Below are 19868 nucleotides of genomic sequence, written 5' to 3' on the forward strand. Positions count from 1 at the left end.
ATCATCAGACCAGAACAAAATTCACTTGATTTGTTACTTGTCATAATAAAACAATACACCAAATATCAAATCAATATCTTCAAGCATGAAGAACCGAACTTGTGGAAAACTTATTTGCCTGACTGACAGATGGACAGACAGAAGAAGTGCAAACTTAAAGACTCCTTCAACTTCATCAGTTAGGGGACTAATAAATAAATAAGACGATTAAATGACATGACATTTAATTATATATCTCTGAATGTACACCTTAAAACATTATTTACAACAGTTCAAAATATCATGACGAACAATGATCTATTCAATGAATATAGTGCGGATTAATGACTTTTATCTAAAAAATTTAAGCACACAATTTAAGTGTAATATTTTTTTTTAAAAAGAAATTTGTGTTTAGGGATTTGATCCCAACTAAAAGTTAATTTATTAAACTAAATATGAAGTTTGCATGCAATCATCACCAATATAATGTAGGATGTAGCAATACCCGTTCTAATATTTCAGAGGCAATAAAAAGAATTATAAATGATGAAAGATTTGCAGCCCATTTATGTTTTTCTACGAAAAATTAACAAAGTACTAAACAAAACAAAAAATCACACAATGATCTGTCTTAGTTCTACATTTTGGATCTGTCCCTCTATTCAAGCTACCTTTGAATATTAAACAGACCAAGCTACATGTGAACAGCAACAATTTATTAAATGGAATATATATATGTTATCAACCTGTTATTATTCAACGTATAAAAATCTTTCAATATTATTAACTATAACTTTGTACTTGCAGGATATATTCCTAATTAGATGGCTCTTTATAAAATATACTGCTTCACTTCATGAAAATAATCAAAAATATCATAAACATAGTTAATATCTATTTAACTGGTAAACAGCTATTATCCAATACATTAATTAATGCTTCATGATGAATTTATAAAAAAAAAAGTTTCCCAATGATATCTGTCGTACAACAGATAAGTGAATAATACTAATATGAAAAGAAACTAGATGTAAATCGATGAATATTATTACAACATGTTAACTATGTTCCAGTACAGGATTACTATTGTTCATAAATATCACTTTCACACAACAATAAATACAGGTACTAATATCACAATCTGTGCATGGTTTTATCTCTTACATTAGAGAGAAGATACCAGTCAACCATTAAGATAAAGCTCCACATAGCACCTGTATTCTTCTTATTCTAAAATCTTTCAATCTTTCCCAATGCAATATAAAATGCTGAATATTTAATATTTTCTAGATTTAGTATTCTTAAACCTTTGATGAAAACTATGTATTATAAGAAATACATGGAATATAGAATATTTATATTTGAAGTGATATGCATGCATCGACGTCATTTAGCTTACGTATTTGAAAACTGTAAATGTTTTCTTTCTTCAATAACCGTTTTTAATAGTAATAATTCAGCATTATATTGCATTGTTAACAAAAAAAAGATTTGATTGACTATTTCACACAACTGGTTAATTAAATTGTTTATCACAAATGATTAGTTTTTCTCTTCTTTTTTCTGTTCTTGTTGTTGGTCTGTTTCTGAAGAAGATGATGATGATGAGTCTGTGGATTCCGATGAGGACGATGAAGATGAGGAGGCATTTTGAGAACCATCTCTTTCAGCAGCCATCTAAAAAATATAAATATTATATAGAGATTTGCCATCTAGTCTGTTCATTACAAATATTAATTATATTTAACTTTATAATCTATCGCAACTTAAAAATTTAAACAACTTAGATTAATTACAACTTTCTATCTATGCAAATTCTGATAGTAAATATTTGATTAAAATGGGAGACCCATGTTGATAAAACAGCAGGACTTGCCATGTTAAGAATTACATTTGTATCCAAAATCAAACTCATCTAAGCTGCTGTTAGTAACATGTAATACCTCAAATGAAATAGATTTTGTTTCTTATACTCGAGTTTGATAATAAGAAATTGTTCCAATGATTAATTTGTGAAAAAAGAAAAGCACTAGCATAAAACTACATTCACTTATCATTTGTAATCAATGGTTAAATATTGTATTGAATACAACATTCAGCCATACAGTTTACTTTGCACATATATACACCATACAAAACTTGTAAAATAAAGAAAAAAAGATTTAGAAATCCTTCCCAGTAATCAAAACTAAAAATTTCCACTATATTCTTACCTTTTTGTATGCCATCTCAAATAATTTAAGTGAAGATTGTTGTAATTCTGAAGTAGCTGTTTTTATATTCTCTGGCGATTCATTCTCTTTATTTCCTAAAACTTCTCTTACTTTGGCAATTTCTTCACGGAGTTTATCACACTGTAAAAGATATACAATGTTAATAAGAGCACATGGAGAATATTTTTTTTTAAATATTAAGTAGATCACTATCAAGGTCATACTCATATAACAATATTTTCTAATGTTTACTTTGTTGTGCATTCATTAAAATGTTCAACAGTAAATTGTACTCATTTCAAATTTTTTTCTAGGATTTGTATCACAAAATAAATAAAAATATTAATTTTCTCTGTACATTGTTTTTCATTACAATTCACAATATATTGTATGAAAAATGTAACTTGGTAAAAAAAAATATTTCGCCACTATGTTCATATAGCAATGTCATGAAGACAGAAGAATGAAGTCAACACATTTGTCAATGTAAAACTGAATTCTATAGTCAGACGCTGACAATGTAATGCTTGATACAGAAACTTACTTCTTCTTGTGGTAATTGATCTTTAAATTCTGTCATCTTTGACTCTGTATCATGTACTATACTTTCTGCTGAATTTACTGCCTCTACAATTTCCTGAAGAAAAAAAGTTTATATCAATATCTTTTCTATTTTAATAGCTATTTGTCAGTATATTGTTTCAGGATCTAATGCATTTTGGGTTATATTTCAAAAGCCTACACCAAAATATTACTATTGGCTGAAAAGCATCCTTAACAATGGAAACTAGATCAAATACTGTTGGAATTTTCATTTGGGATTCCTTTTAAATTGTGAAATAGGCTAGCCAATTCTCAAACAATATTCTTATAAATTAAATATGAGTGAGTCACATTGGTGGTGAATAGGATTGAAAGATTAAATCTAACCAAGTAATCCACAGATATATGCAGTTGTTTGGACTTTTAAAATTTCATTTACTTAAACATGCTCAGAAATTATATCAACAAAGCATTATTATTATAATGCTATTCTGGTGACGAAAAATCAATCATCACTGCATGTTTAAGTACTTGGATAACAGTTGAAAATAGAATCAAATACCGCAAATAATAAAGCCATAAAAATGTGTGAATGGAAGTAATCCTATACCTAGCTTAAAAGTAAACCAGAATGTTCATAGTACACAGATGCCCCATATCCACTATTATTTTCTGTTTAGTGGACCGGGAAAATGGGGTAAAATCTCTAATTTGACATTAAAATTAGAAAGATCATTCATATCATAGGGAACATGTGTACTAAGTTTTAGTAAGTTTTAAGTTGATTGGACTTCATCAAAAACTACCTTGACCAAAAACTTTAACCTGAAGGGGAACAGAAAGACGAACCAACAAACAAACAGACCAGAAACATAATATGCATAAATGGGGCATGAAAAAACAACAGTTCATAATAATCCCTAATCCTTGTGAGCAGTGGTACACGAGGTAATCTGATAGCCTTTACCTAACCTAGGAAGATCAACTCCTTTACCCTAACTTGGAAATCTTCCTGGACCTCAACACTTTCTATATAGATACGCTAATTTTGAAATCTTACTTTACCTATAAAACAAGAACATCCCTCAATAGATTATCTTCAAGTAGTTTTAACATGCTCAGAAATTATATCAACAAAGCATTATTATAATGCTATTCTGGTGACGAAAAATTATACATCACAGCATGTTTAAAGACATTGTTTAAATACCACTTTATTTGTCAAATATACCCTTTTATTCCAATATTTATTTTACAAAAAACACATTGATGGAACATGTGTAAACCTTTTTTTTAAGGACCTCATAGATTACATAGAAACTTATTGGGATGAAACTCTTCATTAAAAGAATTTCTAATTTTTATTATTATGTTGAATTGTCCTTATATAGGCTTGATTGTAGTAAAGTTGAACAATTCAGTTGGAGACATACCTTTCGTCTTGAATCTTCAGCAGCATATTTTTCTGCATTTTTAACCATATTTTCAATTTCATCTTTAGATAAACCTCCAGAGGACTGTATAACAACTGAAATCAGAAACCAAGTTGCATGTTAAGTTTAAAACAAGTACAGGGCATCACAGCATAATCACAACAAATAGGAAATATGCGTACAAAGGAAGTTCAATTGACTTTTGAACAAGATGTCACTTTCATTATCATAAATAATGACTTTGTATACGTTTGTTAGGAAGCCTACATCTAGCACCAATTGTGACTTGAATAAAGAGTTGTTTCATTGGCACTTATACCACATCTTCTCATATCTATCTTAAAGAACATGCTCAGTTAAGTTGATCAACAAGGCAAAACATGACTGAATTGCTCATTCTGTTGACGAAAAATTAATGCATCATGGCATGTTTATGTTTTCTTTATCTAAGATGTTAAAACTAATCATTGGATTTTAAAGTACTGATTTAAGTACAAAATATGTATCATTTTTTTTTATAGATTAGACCATTGGTTTTTCTTTTTGAAAGTTTTACACTAGTAATTTTTGGGGCCCTATATAGCTTACTGTTCGGTGTGTGCCAAGGCTCCGTGTTTAAGACCATACTTTGACCAATAACCTTTTTTTCTTTTACAAATTACGATTATGATGGAGAGTTGTCTCATTGGCACTCATCTCCTTATATCTTGTAAAATAACTTCAATTGACTTTCATAAATAAGATGATTGCAATTAAAACTTGGAGCTGAAACGACTTTGTACATGTTGGTCAAAAACCCTACACTTTAAATGAACATGCTCAGTTATGTTAATCAACAAGGCAAAACTTGACTGAATTGCTCTTTCTGTTGACGAAAAATTAATGCATCATGGCATGTCAAGGTTTTCCTCATTTAAGTTTTTCAATTAGATATTGAATCTTTAAGTACTGATTTAAGCACAAAATATACTTAGTTCATTGTCTAAGGCCATACAATGACCCTATAGTTGTTAATTTCTGTATTATTTGGTCCCATGTGAATAGTTGTCTCATTGGAAATCATCTTTTTTTTATATATAGGTATCATTTATTGATAGAAATAATAAACTTCTAGATTCAAGTGGTCAATTAATTTTTACTCTGTTGAGCACTTAAGATATGTTCACTGTTGGAAGTTGCCATTAAACAAATTTAAAAACAGATCTTGGATTTAAAATCAAAAACTTCATATCTTAATGATAAGGTGTATGTCCCCTGGATACACTGAACTTTGAATAACTTACTTTGTTGTTCTTTTCCAGTTCCCTTATCTCTAGCCGATACATTGACTATACCATTAGCATCAATATCAAAAGTAACCTCTACCTGTGGTACACCACGAGGAGCAGGAGGGATTCCAATCTGCAGAAGACAAATATCACTAGCAATTATAGTTGGAAAGTAAAAATACAGCAATTTCATGTATGTTTTCAATGTAAACAGCATTTGTCATATATTTAAAATGGGGGAAAATAGTGCAAATTAGAAAGTCGTATTGGAGTATGTCAATGTATAATCATAAGCAAATTCTGAAATAACTTCATATTCCAATTTTTTTTTAAAGTCTATATTGAATGGCAAATTAAAAGACTTTACTCTTTTAACAAGGTATCTGTTTTAATTTCATGATCATAAATTCAAATATTACCAATTGAAACTGTCCTAATAGTTTATTATCTAAAGCCATCTCTCTTTCACCCTGTAGAACTTTGATTTCAACCTGAGTTTGTCCATCAGCAGCTGTAGAAAATATCTGCAAAAAAGAATAATATAGATATTGTTATTTATAATGGGATGTATTCTTTAAAATATTCTTGATTTCTTTACTTATAAACTAACTGTTTTGACAATTTTCAGTAACAAAACTTATTTTGTATGTTTGCTTCAATAACCATGGCAACATGAATTATACCATAATGCCACTTCTCTGAAGCAATTATTTCTTTTCTACATGTCACAACCCATCACAAAATATGTTTGTGACAGAGAAATACAAGTAGATAAACACCAAAATTATGTTCTTTGTCCATCCTTAAATTAGAAGTGCAAAGCTCAAAAGATGTCCTTGCGTTTTTGATTTGTCAATGATTTGTAAAGGGAAAACCAAAAAATAATTTAGACAGAAATCTTTATAAGAGGTCCACAAATGCATTATATGATTTAGATTGTAAAAAACATTCAATAGTCTAGGAGGAGTTAAGAATACAAAATGGAGACCCCAATCATTAAAGCAATGGAAATAGTCCATGGTTTTGGAAAGAGATCCCTTAAATGAAAGTAATAAAAAACAATTTGTGAAATGCAGATTAGCTTGCATTATTTAGTTAAGATTACTGATTGTGAGAAGTTTTTGAAAAAAATAAATTGTGTAATGGATTACATAAAATTGTCCATCAAATTTCCTTTAGGCCAAAAAAAAAAATAGGTGTGTTTCCTGTTGCATGCCCCAAAAAATTAGGGTCGGTAGGTAGGTATTTTTTTTTTTTTTTTTATTTTTTTTTACTGGCCTGCTTCGGTTGTTTTTTGTGTATTTTTATAATCAGTTTGTTATTCTTTCAGGTTATTTTCATCAGTTCATTGTATAAAGTATACAAGATATGAATAGTCCATGTTCAAAAGTTGCAGAAGACTTGGCCAGGACTTCCAGCTTATAAAATTTTCAAACTTTTCAGAACTGATACGCCATCTGTAGGGGTCAGGCTATAGTCTTACACAGAAAGCCCATCAAAGTCTGTCTCAGCAAAGACCTGTTTTATAATCAGTTTCTTTCAGACAATTTAGTTCACAGAACTGATGCCAGCTTTTCTACAAATACCAAATATTAATAACATGATAGAGGGATGGGTGAAAATCTTTGAAATTTTGATTATATACTAGCTGCCATGCCGTTGTTTGACTTCAATCTGTATCACACAAATGCTTACTGTATTAAAATTTTATTTGAAATCAAACGTTTAAAAGATGCCATTCAAAGGCTATACTAAACAAAAACCGTTTCCTGAAAAAAACGAAAAAAATCCGGATTTTTTTTTTTTTTTTTTTTCCAGGGGAAAAAAAGTTAGGGTCGGCGCCAAAAAATTAGGGTCGGTTGAGCGACCGGAAACACACCTATTTTTTTTTTTGGCCTTACTAAATATGTATGCTTCAATAACCATGGCAACATGGATTATACCATAATGCCACTTCTCTGAAGCAATTATTTCTTTTCTACATGTCACAACCCATCACAAAATATGTCTGTGACAGAGAAATACAAGTAGATAAAAAAAAACAAAATACTGTTCTTCATACATTCTTAAATAATAACTTAATTTCAAAACACAACCATTTCAAGAGATCAACTAATTGTCTTCAGAAATTCAAGGTTCTATGCAATAGGTCAAACTAAAAAATAGTCTAGAAAAATTGGGAATAAATTTAACAGAGATCATCAAAGATTTGAAATAAACACCAAATTCCATAAATGACAAAAACACATGTGATTTTTACCGATTTTGATACCCTTTTTAAAAGAAAATGCATTTGATGTGATATTATTGGTATTCTATGAAATATGTTGCAAACCAAACTATAATTCATGTGAACATGATTTTTTTTTTTTTTTAGTCTTTTTAAGTGGACTCTGACCATAGATTGATGACTAATTCCTGCCTTTGGTCCCCAAAACAGAGGGTCAAAAGTTTGAAAATCATCTCATTTCCTAAAAAAGTATACTTTTGGCAGGTAGATTAATCTTGAAATATCGATTGTTTTCTATATATCAATACAACCAGAAGAAGCCTTTGCAATGAACCTGGTTTCCATTTTACTTCCAGTTTTGCAATTGATTATATCAAATTGTAAAAGCTGCCATCACTTCAGTTACAAAGCACCTGATTAGTATGTTTGCTTCAATAACCATGGCAACATGATACCATGATGCCACTTCTCTGAAGCAATTATTGCTGTTCTACTTGTCACAACCCATCACAAAATATGTTTATGACAGAGAAATACAAGTAGAAAATCACATATTCATCCATCCTTAAAGTAGAAATACTGTGAACTAAGCCGAAAAGATGATACCCCTACCCCTTGCCAAGTCCATGTTTTGTGTCAAGGGAAAACCAAAGAAATCATTACAAGAGGTCAACAATAGCATTATATAGTCAATATTGTAAAAAAAACTTTCAATAAATTTTAATAAAAGTGGAGCAGGAGTTGAGAATACAAAACAAGAACCCCCATAATTAGAGCTATGGAAAAGTCCATGGTTTTGATAAAAGAAATCCCGAAAATGATAGCAAAAAAAATAAGTGAAATGCACAGTACCTAGCATTATTTAGTTTAGATAACTGATTGTTTTTGAAAAAATAACTTAAAATTTCAGTTTTTAAAATACTTAACATGTATGCTTCAATAACCATGGCAACATGAATTATACTATAATGCCACTTCTCTGAAGCAATTATTGCTGTTCTACATGTCACAACCCATCACAAAATATGTTTATGACAGAGAAATACAAGTAGAAAATTACAAAAATACTGTTCTTCATCCATTCTTAAATAAAAACTTAATTTCAAAACACAACCATTTCAAGAGATCAAGTAATGGTTTTCAAAATGACAAGGGTAAATGCAATATGTCAAGCTTCAAAATGCAGCCTTAAAAATTGTCTATTCCACTTATTTTTAATTATAACTGAAGTAAACCTTTGAGTTCAGATTTTGATATCTTTTTGGAGAGAAAATGCATTGCATGTGATATTAATGGAACATTTTGTCAAGTAATCCATTGTTTATGTAAACACAAAGCATTTAATATTTTTAAGTCTCTGAGTGGACTAAGACCCCCCAAATATGTCTAATGCCTACCTCTGATACCAAAAAAGGAAAGGGTCAGTAGGTTTGAAAATCTTTCATTTTCCTCAAAAGTAAATATTCGACTGATATACTAATCCTAAATATTATTTTCTTTATACCAATACAAACAGAAGTAGCAATTTGTAATGAACCGGGTCTCCATTTTACTTCCAGTTTACAAATGAGTTCATTAAATTGTAAAATGCTGACATAACTTCAGATACAAAACACATTTGTATGTATGCTTCAATAACCATGGCAACATGGATTATACCATAATGCCACTTCTCTGAAGCAATTATTGCTGTTCTACATGTCACAACCCATCACAAAATATGTTTATGACAGAGAAATACAAGTAGATAAATATATTGATTGATTGTTAGTTGCTTAAAGTCCAGTGGCAAATATTTTATGCATGTTCAGGATGAGGTAGATAAATGTACAAATCCAATTCCCTTAAAAACAACCAATGTGTCAGCACAAGTTTGTGGTTGATTCTAAATTTATACTGTTCTATGTAATTTATGTTATACCATCTCATCTCTGGTTTTGGTAAAATAGAATCTATATTGCCCCTAGTACATACAGAATTAAATGGTGAATCTTATAAGTTAATCATTAAACAGATACTTACTTGAGATTTTTTGGTTGGTATAGTTGTATTTCTGTTGATAAGTTTGGTGAAGACACCACCTAATGTTTCGATACCAAGAGATAACGGTGTTACATCTAATAATAATACATCTGTTACATCGCCAGCCAATACTCCTCCCTGAAATACAGTAAATGTTTGAGGCAAGGGTTAAAGTATGTTCTGCATAACGAGGGGTGTTAAATCAATCAGTTCTAAAAGGTTGCTTTTCTCATTGATTGACACAAGACTATTTGTGACACATAAAAAGTCATAAGATACTAAATCACTGACAATGTCTTAAAAGTCATAAGATACTAAATCACTGACAATGTCTTAAAAGTCATAAGATACTAAATCACTGACAATGTCTTAAAAGTCATAAGATACTAAATCACTGACAATGTCTTAAAAGTCATAAGATACTAAATCACTGACAATGTCTTAAAAGTCATACTAGTATACTAAATCACTGACAATGTCTTAAAAGTCATACTAGTATACTCAATACAGCAACACAAATGTTTTGACAAATTTATTATACAGCAAAATATATTCATTAATTTCTGCTTCTAGACAAACGATTAGTGTCAGGCATATTAGGCTAAAGGAAAATGTTTTGAGAAAAACAATTTCAGAGTATCAATGCTCTAGAAAGAATAATTATGTTTCCAACAAGTTCTTATATCTACTTAAACCTTTGACAACAATGAAAGTAAAAGCACCTTTTTCAAATTATAGTTTTGTCCATTTTTCTGTATAAAATATTTACCTGAATAGCTGCACCAATGGCTACTGCTTCATCAGGGTTAACTGACTTACTGGGTCCTTTACCAAATACTTCTTGTACTGTTGTCTGTACCTTAAATCAAATACATGGAACATAAGTCGCTGTTTAAAAAAAAACGTGTCTGATCTATATTAAACTTGAAAATAATGCACTGAGAATCAAAATTGATAAATACAACAAATTTCACACAATCAATTTCTAAATTCATAATTTATCAAAACCTTGTGGTCATACTTTTTTCTCTAAAATTTCAGTGTGATATTCCTGACCCAAGAAAAAAATTCTCTATCAATTCATTAAGAATTAATTTGACCCAAATAGTTATTTTTTTTCTCTCAAACATTGATACAGTTCTGTGATTTTACTGGTTTTTGTAATTACTTACCTTAGGCATTCTAGTCATACCACCAACTAGAATTACTTCCTGTATATCACTTTTCTTAATATCAGCATCTTGAATGGCTTTCTGACATGGACCAACTGTTCTTTTGATTAGGTCATTAACAATAGATTCAAACTGAGATCGAGATAATTTCATATTCATATGCTTTGGTCCACCTGCATCCATAGTAAGATATGGAAGGTTTATTTCTGTCTAAATACAAAAAATAAAATATAAAATTATTAGGTTCAAGCAGTGCTGTAAACTTGTATGAAGCTGGAAGATAACATTTAAAAGGCTTCTAAATGGTCAAATAACAAGGTGTAAAATCAGTAAATAAATATGTTTTGTTAATATTGTTGAAATACACATAAAGCTAACCCATATTGGTTGAAATCAGCAGAAATGTGTATTCCTTTTCTGTACCAAAGCTTTGGCCCTGTATGCATAATGACAAACAGGAATTTGACTGGCTTTGGGTATAAAATGATGCAATGCTCAATCAACATTGTAGCAATTAACAAACTGGTAATGATTGATTTTCAACACAAATGCCTGTATTTGTAGTGGTCAGTTTTTAATGGTGGAGATAGCTATACTGTAATGATGAAGTTTATTTTATTCTTTTTAAGCAGCACTCATCCATGAAGAATTAACTAAATAAACTTGAAAATGCATGACAATAGAAAACAAATTTACAGTATTCATTGTCTGTTCTGAGCTAAGCAGAATCTATAAAGAAAGTACAACAAAGTAATTGTTTACTGTCAAATAACTAAAATTGGTTGTAATTGTTGAAATACACTTGAAGCCAACTTAAGTGTTTAAGTCGGCATAATTTGAATTTCTTTTCTGTTCCAAAGCTTTGGCCCTGTATGCTTAATGACAAACAGGAATTTGACTGGCTTTGGGTAAATGATGCAATGATCAATCAACATTGTAGCAATTAACTAAATTGTAACGATTGATTGATTGGGTGTTTAAAGCCATTTTCAATGCTATTTTTCTATGTGTGGTGTTCTGTTTTTAATGACGGAGATAATTCTATTCAAACTTTTTCAGACACATTTGTTTCCATGAAGAACAAGTGAAACTGCAAGCTACTGCTCACTGATGATACCCCCATCGCAAGTGGATAATATTAATAGTGTAAAAATATGCAAGTGTTCGGTAAACAGGAAGTTGTCGAGTGATGAATCTGAAAACGCATCACACAGTATAGCTGACTTATATAAATCCTGAAACCAAATTTCAGAAATCCTTGTATTGTAGTTCCTGAGAAAAATGTGACGAAAATTTTCAACTTGGGTATCATGTGTAAAATCATACAAGTGTTCGGTAAACAGGAAGTTGTCAAGTGATCAATCTGAAAACGCATCACACAGTACTGTATAGCTGACTTAGATAAACCCTGAAACCAAATTTCAGAAATCCTTCTATTGAAGTTCCTGAGAAAAATGCGACGAAAAATATTCATGGGACGGACTGACAGACAGAGGTAAAACAGTATACCCCCCCCTTTTTTTAAAGCGGGGGGTATAATTAACTACATAAACTTGATAATGCTTTACAATATAATACAGATTTACAGTATGCTTTGTCTGTTCTGAAAGTCAACATCCAGTATTGGAATATATATTCAAAAGAGAAGTAATCATATTATAAATATTTCTCATTATTTTTTGCATTTATAAAGAGGTCCCAGAATCCATATCAAAAGTACAGAGTAATGGTTTTCATGTAAATCCATCCTTGTCACTATTGATTTCAAATATTGTTTGAAATGCATACCTTGCATACTTGTTGTTGAATAACTTAAATTGGTTGTAATTGTTGAAATACACTTGAAGCCAACCTAAAGTGTTTTAAGTCAGAAGAATTTGAATTTCTTTTCTGTTCCAAAGCTTTGGCCCTGTATGCTTAATGACATACAGGAATTTGACTGGCTTTGGGTAATTTTTACAGAAATCAATTCACTTTTTAGCAATATAAAACAAACCTGTAATGCTGAAGACAACTCTATTTTAGCTTTTTCAGCAGCTTCTCTTAGTCTTTGTAAGGCCATGGTGTCTTTAGTTATATCAATTCCTTGCTACAAATATAAAAATATTTCTTTTTTTATTTGTTTTTAACATCACAGGTTATTATACAGTGGATATACAGTTAAAAGCTACATGTTTGTATATTAGACGCCTCCGGGTGCGGGAATTTCTTGCTACATTGAAGACCTGTTGGTGACCTTCTGCTGTTGTTTTTTTATTTGGTCGAGTTGTTGTCTCTTTGACACATTCCCCATTTCCATTCTCAATTTTATTGGTTGTAAATTTGGATTCAAAATCTTTATAGTGCCTTATCTGTTATCTAAAGTATCTGAAACAGTAATTTAAAATGATGCAGACATTTCTAAGTCAAATGACAGTACAATCATGAATGACAACTAACAATCTACAAAGCTTTTACATGTAAGTAAAATATTTATGATTGATTTTTTGGGTACTAATTAAATCAACATTAATCTTGTAATTCATGTTCTAATTCATATAACAACCAACAGAAGATTTTAGAATTTGTTTCAAATCATTGAAAATATTCAGTTTCTATTTCTCTAGTAGTAACAACTTACGTCTCTTTTGAATTCTTTGACAAGAAAGTTGACCAATGCATTATCAAAATCTTCACCTCCAAGGAATGTATCACCATTTGTTGACCTTACTTCAAATACTCCTTTTTGGATTTCTAATATAGATACATCGAAAGTACCACCTCCTAAATCATACACAGCAATTCTACAATGGAAGGATACAGTTAACATTTGGAATTTGTTTACATATGTATGATGATATCAAAGACATGATTGAAAATAAAAGATGGTACATAAATATGTTCAATCTTAACAACACATTCAGGCTGTTTTAGGATTAAATGCAAGGATCATGCCTCATTAAAGTTTACATTTTACTTTTTAATGTTCACAAATTCTTAGTAAAATGCTTCCCCTCACAACAAATTGAACCATTTCCTGTAAACATTCTCAGTGTTTCCTATGGTCCAAGACAAAAGACATATGGAAGGAGACACACTTACAATTTATCTTCAGATTTGTCCATTCCATAAGCTAAAGCTGCTGCTGTAGGTTCATTTATCACACGTAAAACATTTAAACCAGCAATTTGACCAGCATCTTTGGTTGCCTGAAATGAAACTTTATCTATATATTATGGCAATCAAAGCATATATAAATATATCATAATATAAATCATTTTGTAAGATCATGAAAAAGAACTTGTTAGTTGATGAAATATAACTCTATCAATCTTAAAATATTTGATCATATACATCATTTTCATTTATTTGTCAGATAAACTCAGTTTCTGTTAAGGAACTATTAAACTCTATAAAACTGCTGTTTAGTAAATGTAGAGTAAACATTAAAAGCTGTATACCTGTCTTTGTGAATCATTGAAATAAGCTGGAACAGTGACAACAGCGTTTTTAACTGGCTGTCCAACATAGTTTTCTGAAAAGTAAATACATTCAAAATTAGCAGTTATCATAAATAGCTTTTAACCATAGACATTTCTTATGTGCAGCAAACAAAGTCTAGTTCATATTATAGGTTATTTTTAATTAACAAGTTTTTTTTTAAAACAGCAAATTTCACTAGCAATGTGCATATTATTACTAGCAAATGGATATGCCATTTCACTTCTTTTAAACAGTTGAATAAAGATATCATCATACATATGTAAACAAATTCCAAGTTTATTTCATCTATTCAAGACAAAAAAACACTTACTTTTAGATATTATGACATGCGATCTTCCTTTAAACTTAAAAAAGATGTGTTACCTGCAGTTTCTCTCATTTTAGTAAGGACAAATGCACCAATCTGACTGGGTGAATACATCTTCCCTTGTGCTTCTAGCCAGGCATCACCATTAGTAGCTTTTACTATTTTAAAGGCAACATTTTTCCTGTATGAAAGAGAAATATATTTTAGTTTAAATATTGTTTTTTCTCTTAAAATATAATCTAACCCAGGGATTCCCTAACAACCATAGCCTGTGACAAGGTCAAAAGCAAGTCCATTATAATATGGCTTATCATTGCATATAATTTACGGAGTCTGAGGGAAACAGTCCTTTACTTTATAATTTGAAGAAAAATCAGAAATATGACTTCATAACAATTATTCATCAAAGGTTTGTTATATGTTATAGATGTAAGCCTCTCATGTCTGATAGATATGAAACAAGAGAAATGCCCTTGTCCCTGACATGGGCATAAATTTTAAAGAAAACAAACATTTGAAGATAAGATTTTGAAAAATCAATGATGCACTTACATATCTTTTTGTACTTCTGCATCTTCAAATCTTCTTCCAATTAATCTTTTTGTTGCTGATAATGTGTTTTCAGCATTAGTGACTGCTTGTCGTTTAGCAGGCATTCCTGTTATTCGTTCCCCATCTTTTGAGAAAGCTACAACTGATGGTGTGGTTCTGGCACCTTCAGCATTTTCCAAAACTTTGGCTTGCTTTCCTTCCATGATGGCAACACACGAATTTGTTGTACCAAGATCGATTCCAATGACATGGCCTTTAACTTTATCAGTTCTGTAATAAAATTATGAGTTTTAGAGACGATTGTTGTTAAGTGAGAGGGATATACTGTACATTGTAAGTGTGATTTTCTATTGTTAGATAGTGATTATTTAATTTGAGACTTGTAAAGCTAAGTTATGTTTACAAAAGAAATGTAATGTGTAATTTTGTAAGGCCATGCAAAATTGATAAATTGACCATCTCTTAAGGCTTGAAAATGCAAGTTTTTTTCATTCCTGCATTTCATAATTCATTGAACTCATTAAAAGCTTTGACAGGAATCCTTGATAACAAAAAAGAGAATATAGTATCAGATAGAAATAATAATGATAATGTGCTAGTCCCCCGCCCTTATCAAAATTGACTTGATCCATATTTTTCTTTTATTTTCCTACACTTTAAAGTTTATTAATACTGTGGAGTCATTATTATTATATGTTGGATACCAATTTTCACGGATTTCGAGGGAACAGTTGAACCACAAAATTAAATGTTCAACGAATGACAATTTTTCTTATGGCTTGTATGCAGACTTCGGCAAAACCACGAAATCAAATATCCATGAACATGTAAATTTTTCCACAATCCACGAAAATAAATGAATCCACAGTATTAAAGACAATCTAAACTTCTAACAGAGTTTTCAGACTTCTAAACATATTCTTATTGTAGTTGAAAGAACATTTTTTTTACCAGTCATATCAAATGTCTTCAACTGTTTAAGAATGACCTCAGATTTGTTTATTCACACTGTAAGGGACGACATCAAAAGTTCAATGAAGGATAAAAAACTTAATTCATATAGTTTTTTCACTGACCCCCACACCTCCCCTCTAAACTTAATTTGGGAAAAATTGATTTACCTAAATGGGTTTATGTAAAATCGATTTTACATTAACAAAACTTGCAGCAATGTTGACCCCCACCCCCAAACTATTTGATTTAAGTTTTTTTTATCCTACATCGATCTTTTGATGTCGTCCCTAAAATGCAATTTTTATAATAATCCATTTGGACTTATATTACTCACGCATATCTCCTTGAGTTTGGATAATTCAAAATACCACAAGCATTCTGAAAAAAAAATTTACATTGCTTTTTAATGGTATCAATCAGTTTATATTAGTTTTCAACCCATAAAATTAGAATGTCAATGTTGTCCTGAATCATGGCTGATGCTGAATAATGACAATGTCACCAAGTTTTATACTTTGCATAGAACTCTGAAATATTATAAGCAAAGGATATATATATATGTCCCGATCCTCATGGCAAGTCAAACTCATTTGGTATTAAATATATCATTTATATATCATACAGGTATATACCAATATGTTTCAAATATAACGTGCATCCATGCTTACACTGAAAACTCGAAAGTAATAACTAAGTCAACAGAAATTGACATGTAATTTGACCGAGACCGCAAAAAGTAATATGTCCACCCAGTTATTTTTTCTATTAAGAAATTCTTAGAATCCATGATGATGAAATTAATCTTATTGGGTTAGATAAAATAGTGCGGAGGGGATTTTCCACATTTTATTTTATAAACATGAAGATTTTGTGTTACACTCTGGCACATTGGGTTACACAATTTGATTGCCTACATGCTATAATGGTCCCTGGTGTTGGGCTAGTGATTTTTTGTTGAAAGGTTGATGATCCTCTTTTAAGAATAATTCAACCAAAAGACTGTTCTGGAATAATTTAAGAACAAATTTCTGAGTTAAAAAGGTAACATACATGTTTACCAAGGTCAATACCTACTCTTTGGTAGGACATTCAGATTCTGGAATTAGTCCTGCGAAAGCAACTAAAAGACGTACAATCAGATTTACAATTGGTGCAATTTGGAGAAACAATCATAATCTCTAAAATAAAAGTTGCTCATATGAAATACTGAATAAGCAACAATTCTATATTGCAGGAGGAAAAAATCCTGTTGCGTAAAAAATTATGCAACATTATATTTGAAGATCTATAACCCCAGAGGTTGGACCCTGTTTACTTTTCTCAGATTTTTTTCAGACATAATAAAACAACCATATTTATATTATCAATCAATTGCCCTGGGACCAGGCTCCTCATAAAACACTAAAAAATACTTCACCAAGGTCTTCATTAATGTGCTAACATTTATATTATGAAACACAACCTTGCACAAGGTCAATTTGTGATGATCTATAAACTAAATAATAAATTTTAATTAAGTTATTATAAAACTTAAGTATTCAAATAGTTATTGAAATATATTCTCAATAATAAGTTGCATAATTGTTTGCATCACAAATTGCATCAGAATCAGAGAATGTTCAAGAATATCTTTTTGTTTGCTTACATTTTCATGAATTATAAATCAAATGATAAAAAATAAATGATAAACTTAATGAAAGTCTATTTAAAAAGTCAGCTGTAAAATGCATCAATTCGAGAAGAAAACATCAAATAGGATTTTTACGTTTACGTAAGTAAAGCCTATACCGGCTATAGGCAAGAAGAGTGAATGTCATCTACGTTCTACATATTTTTTTTACCTGCTGTCTAACTGTTGACAAGTGGTGTCGTTGGAAATGAATACAACTGTTCTTGATAAAGCTGGCTGTCTGTACTGATTTCAGCATCATTCTCTTTGTAGAATTATACGTCTCTTCAAAAGTTCGCCTTGCCCTTGTCCCGCACGTGTGATGTAAAAGGAATAATGCACGTACGCATGCGTGAACTTGGATTTCCGGTATCCAACTGGATTACGGTCCGCACTGGTAATACACAAAAATGTAAACAAAATAAATGGCGGGAACTTGTTAAAAATATCATCATGTCAGAAATAGTAGAATACGGAGAGGAAAACGAAGAAGAAATAGAACTTACTGCAGCTGAAGTTTTACAACAACTAGAACAAGTAAATTGCATTGTTTGATTATGATTTTCTTAGGCTCACTGGCATATCCAGGTCGACTATCCATATAAATAGAAACAAGTGCCTGTGGCACAGGCACTTGTTTCTATCCATTGGAAGACCCACTATCAACGTACATATACGAGTAAATGTAGTAAATGTACGTTGATAGTGGGTCTTCCAATGGATAGAAACAAGTGCCTGTGGCCTGTGTCCAATGACCAGAAAAAGAAAAAAAAGCCTTGCCAGTCATAATTATTCGGACTAAGTTAGACTCACAGGCACTTGTTTCTGTCAATATGGGGTTTACTATCCATACCAGTACAAAAAAAACTTTACATCACATGATTTTAACGCTATTAGAATTTGAATGTAAACATGGTAAACAAACAAGGTCAATGGCACTGGCGGATCTAGAAATTTTCATAAGTGGGGGCCCACTGACTGCCCTCTTCAGCCACGCTTCAGTGATTCCCATTATAAGCAACCAAATACGCCTCTGAATAGGTTCAGTATGAGAAAGCATTGACATTGAGTTATTTAGAAACAATAATGAGTTACCAAGCTCATACTGGTCAACTGACCCGTATTCTGCAGGTGTGACCTGAGATTTTCACAGTTCTTAGGGATCACCCAGGACACCTGCGGGGTCCTTTTCTACTTCTGGCTATTTAAAAAAAAAAAAAAATCTTCTTCTCCTTGTGACTGGCTTTTCTGTCTTTGCTCGTCAGTTGTTCTATTGACCAGCTGTCTTGACTCGTTTTGAAAATGCCTGTATGTTAGGATAACAGAATTAGAGAATAGTAAAAAAAGTTAAACAGTTTAAGAAAGTATAGATGAAAAAAATAATTTTCAACTTTTTTTTTATAATTGTATTAAGGTATGAATTAAATGAAAATTTATTTTCAATATGTATTTGAATTCTATTTGTAGTAGATTTTATCTTTTTTACCCTCAAAAACGTAAATATAAGGAACAATTTTGAATGGTGACAACAAAGGGGAAGTAACTCAGTTGAAAAATGTTTGTAAAACGTGACAACAGTGGAATTTATTTACGCTAAGGTTATGGGTGTTTATTAACAGTGTATATGTCACCAAAGCTGTCAAGTGAAGCCATGCAATTGATGGGTTACGTAATTTGATAGTTTACACTGGTAGCTGAACTTCTGTTGATGGAAGAATTACAAATTTGCCGGTATTTCAAAGAAAATCACTCATGAAGTCATTCTCTAGGCTTACAAATCCAGGTAAAAACGGGTCATTTTCATAATTCTCGGGTTATTCAGTGAACTGGCAGGTGTCCCCGGTGATCCCTGAGAATTGTGAAAATCTCGGGTCACACCCGCTAAATACCGTTCAGTTGACAGACATGAGCTTATTTTTCACGGACCGTGTCAAATTCAGAAGTCATGAATAATATGACAAATCAATCGTCAATTTTCAGATAGTATTCTCCTGAGTCCTGTCTGATTTGTTGATCTACCTGTACAAACTCAGGTAAAAG

General features: G+C 31.0%; 2 protein-coding genes across 2 annotated transcripts in view; one reads left to right on the plus strand and one right to left on the minus strand.

Annotated features, from left to right (window-relative positions):
• Window positions 1-207: 207 nt before the first annotated feature.
• Window positions 208-18206, minus strand: LOC134715138 (stress-70 protein, mitochondrial-like). The gene is made up of 17 exons (XM_063577084.1): window positions 18001-18206; window positions 16494-16537; window positions 15206-15475; window positions 14710-14834; window positions 14304-14377; window positions 13945-14051; window positions 13484-13646; window positions 12860-12952; window positions 10864-11073; window positions 10461-10550; window positions 9692-9829; window positions 5859-5963; window positions 5455-5572; window positions 4172-4266; window positions 2740-2832; window positions 2196-2336; window positions 208-1659 (listed from the first exon to the last, which is right to left on the minus strand). Exons 1-17 carry the CDS (start codon window positions 18088-18090, stop codon window positions 1525-1527), a joined length of 2091 nt encoding a protein of 696 aa, XP_063433154.1. The 5' UTR covers window positions 18091-18206; the 3' UTR covers window positions 208-1524.
• LOC134715139 (DNA replication complex GINS protein SLD5-like) overlaps window positions 18167-19868 on the plus strand; it is a 34978-nt gene continuing 33276 nt past the window's right edge. Inside the window, exon 1 of the mRNA XM_063577085.1 lies at window positions 18167-18365. Coding sequence (XP_063433155.1) covers window positions 18177-18365 — 189 coding nt within the window. The 5' untranslated portion in view covers window positions 18167-18176. The remainder of the gene's footprint in view (window positions 18366-19868) is intronic.

This window comes from Mytilus trossulus, chromosome 4 (genome assembly GCF_036588685.1).
Source record: "Mytilus trossulus isolate FHL-02 chromosome 4, PNRI_Mtr1.1.1.hap1, whole genome shotgun sequence".
NCBI lineage: Eukaryota > Metazoa > Mollusca > Bivalvia > Mytilida > Mytilidae > Mytilus > Mytilus trossulus.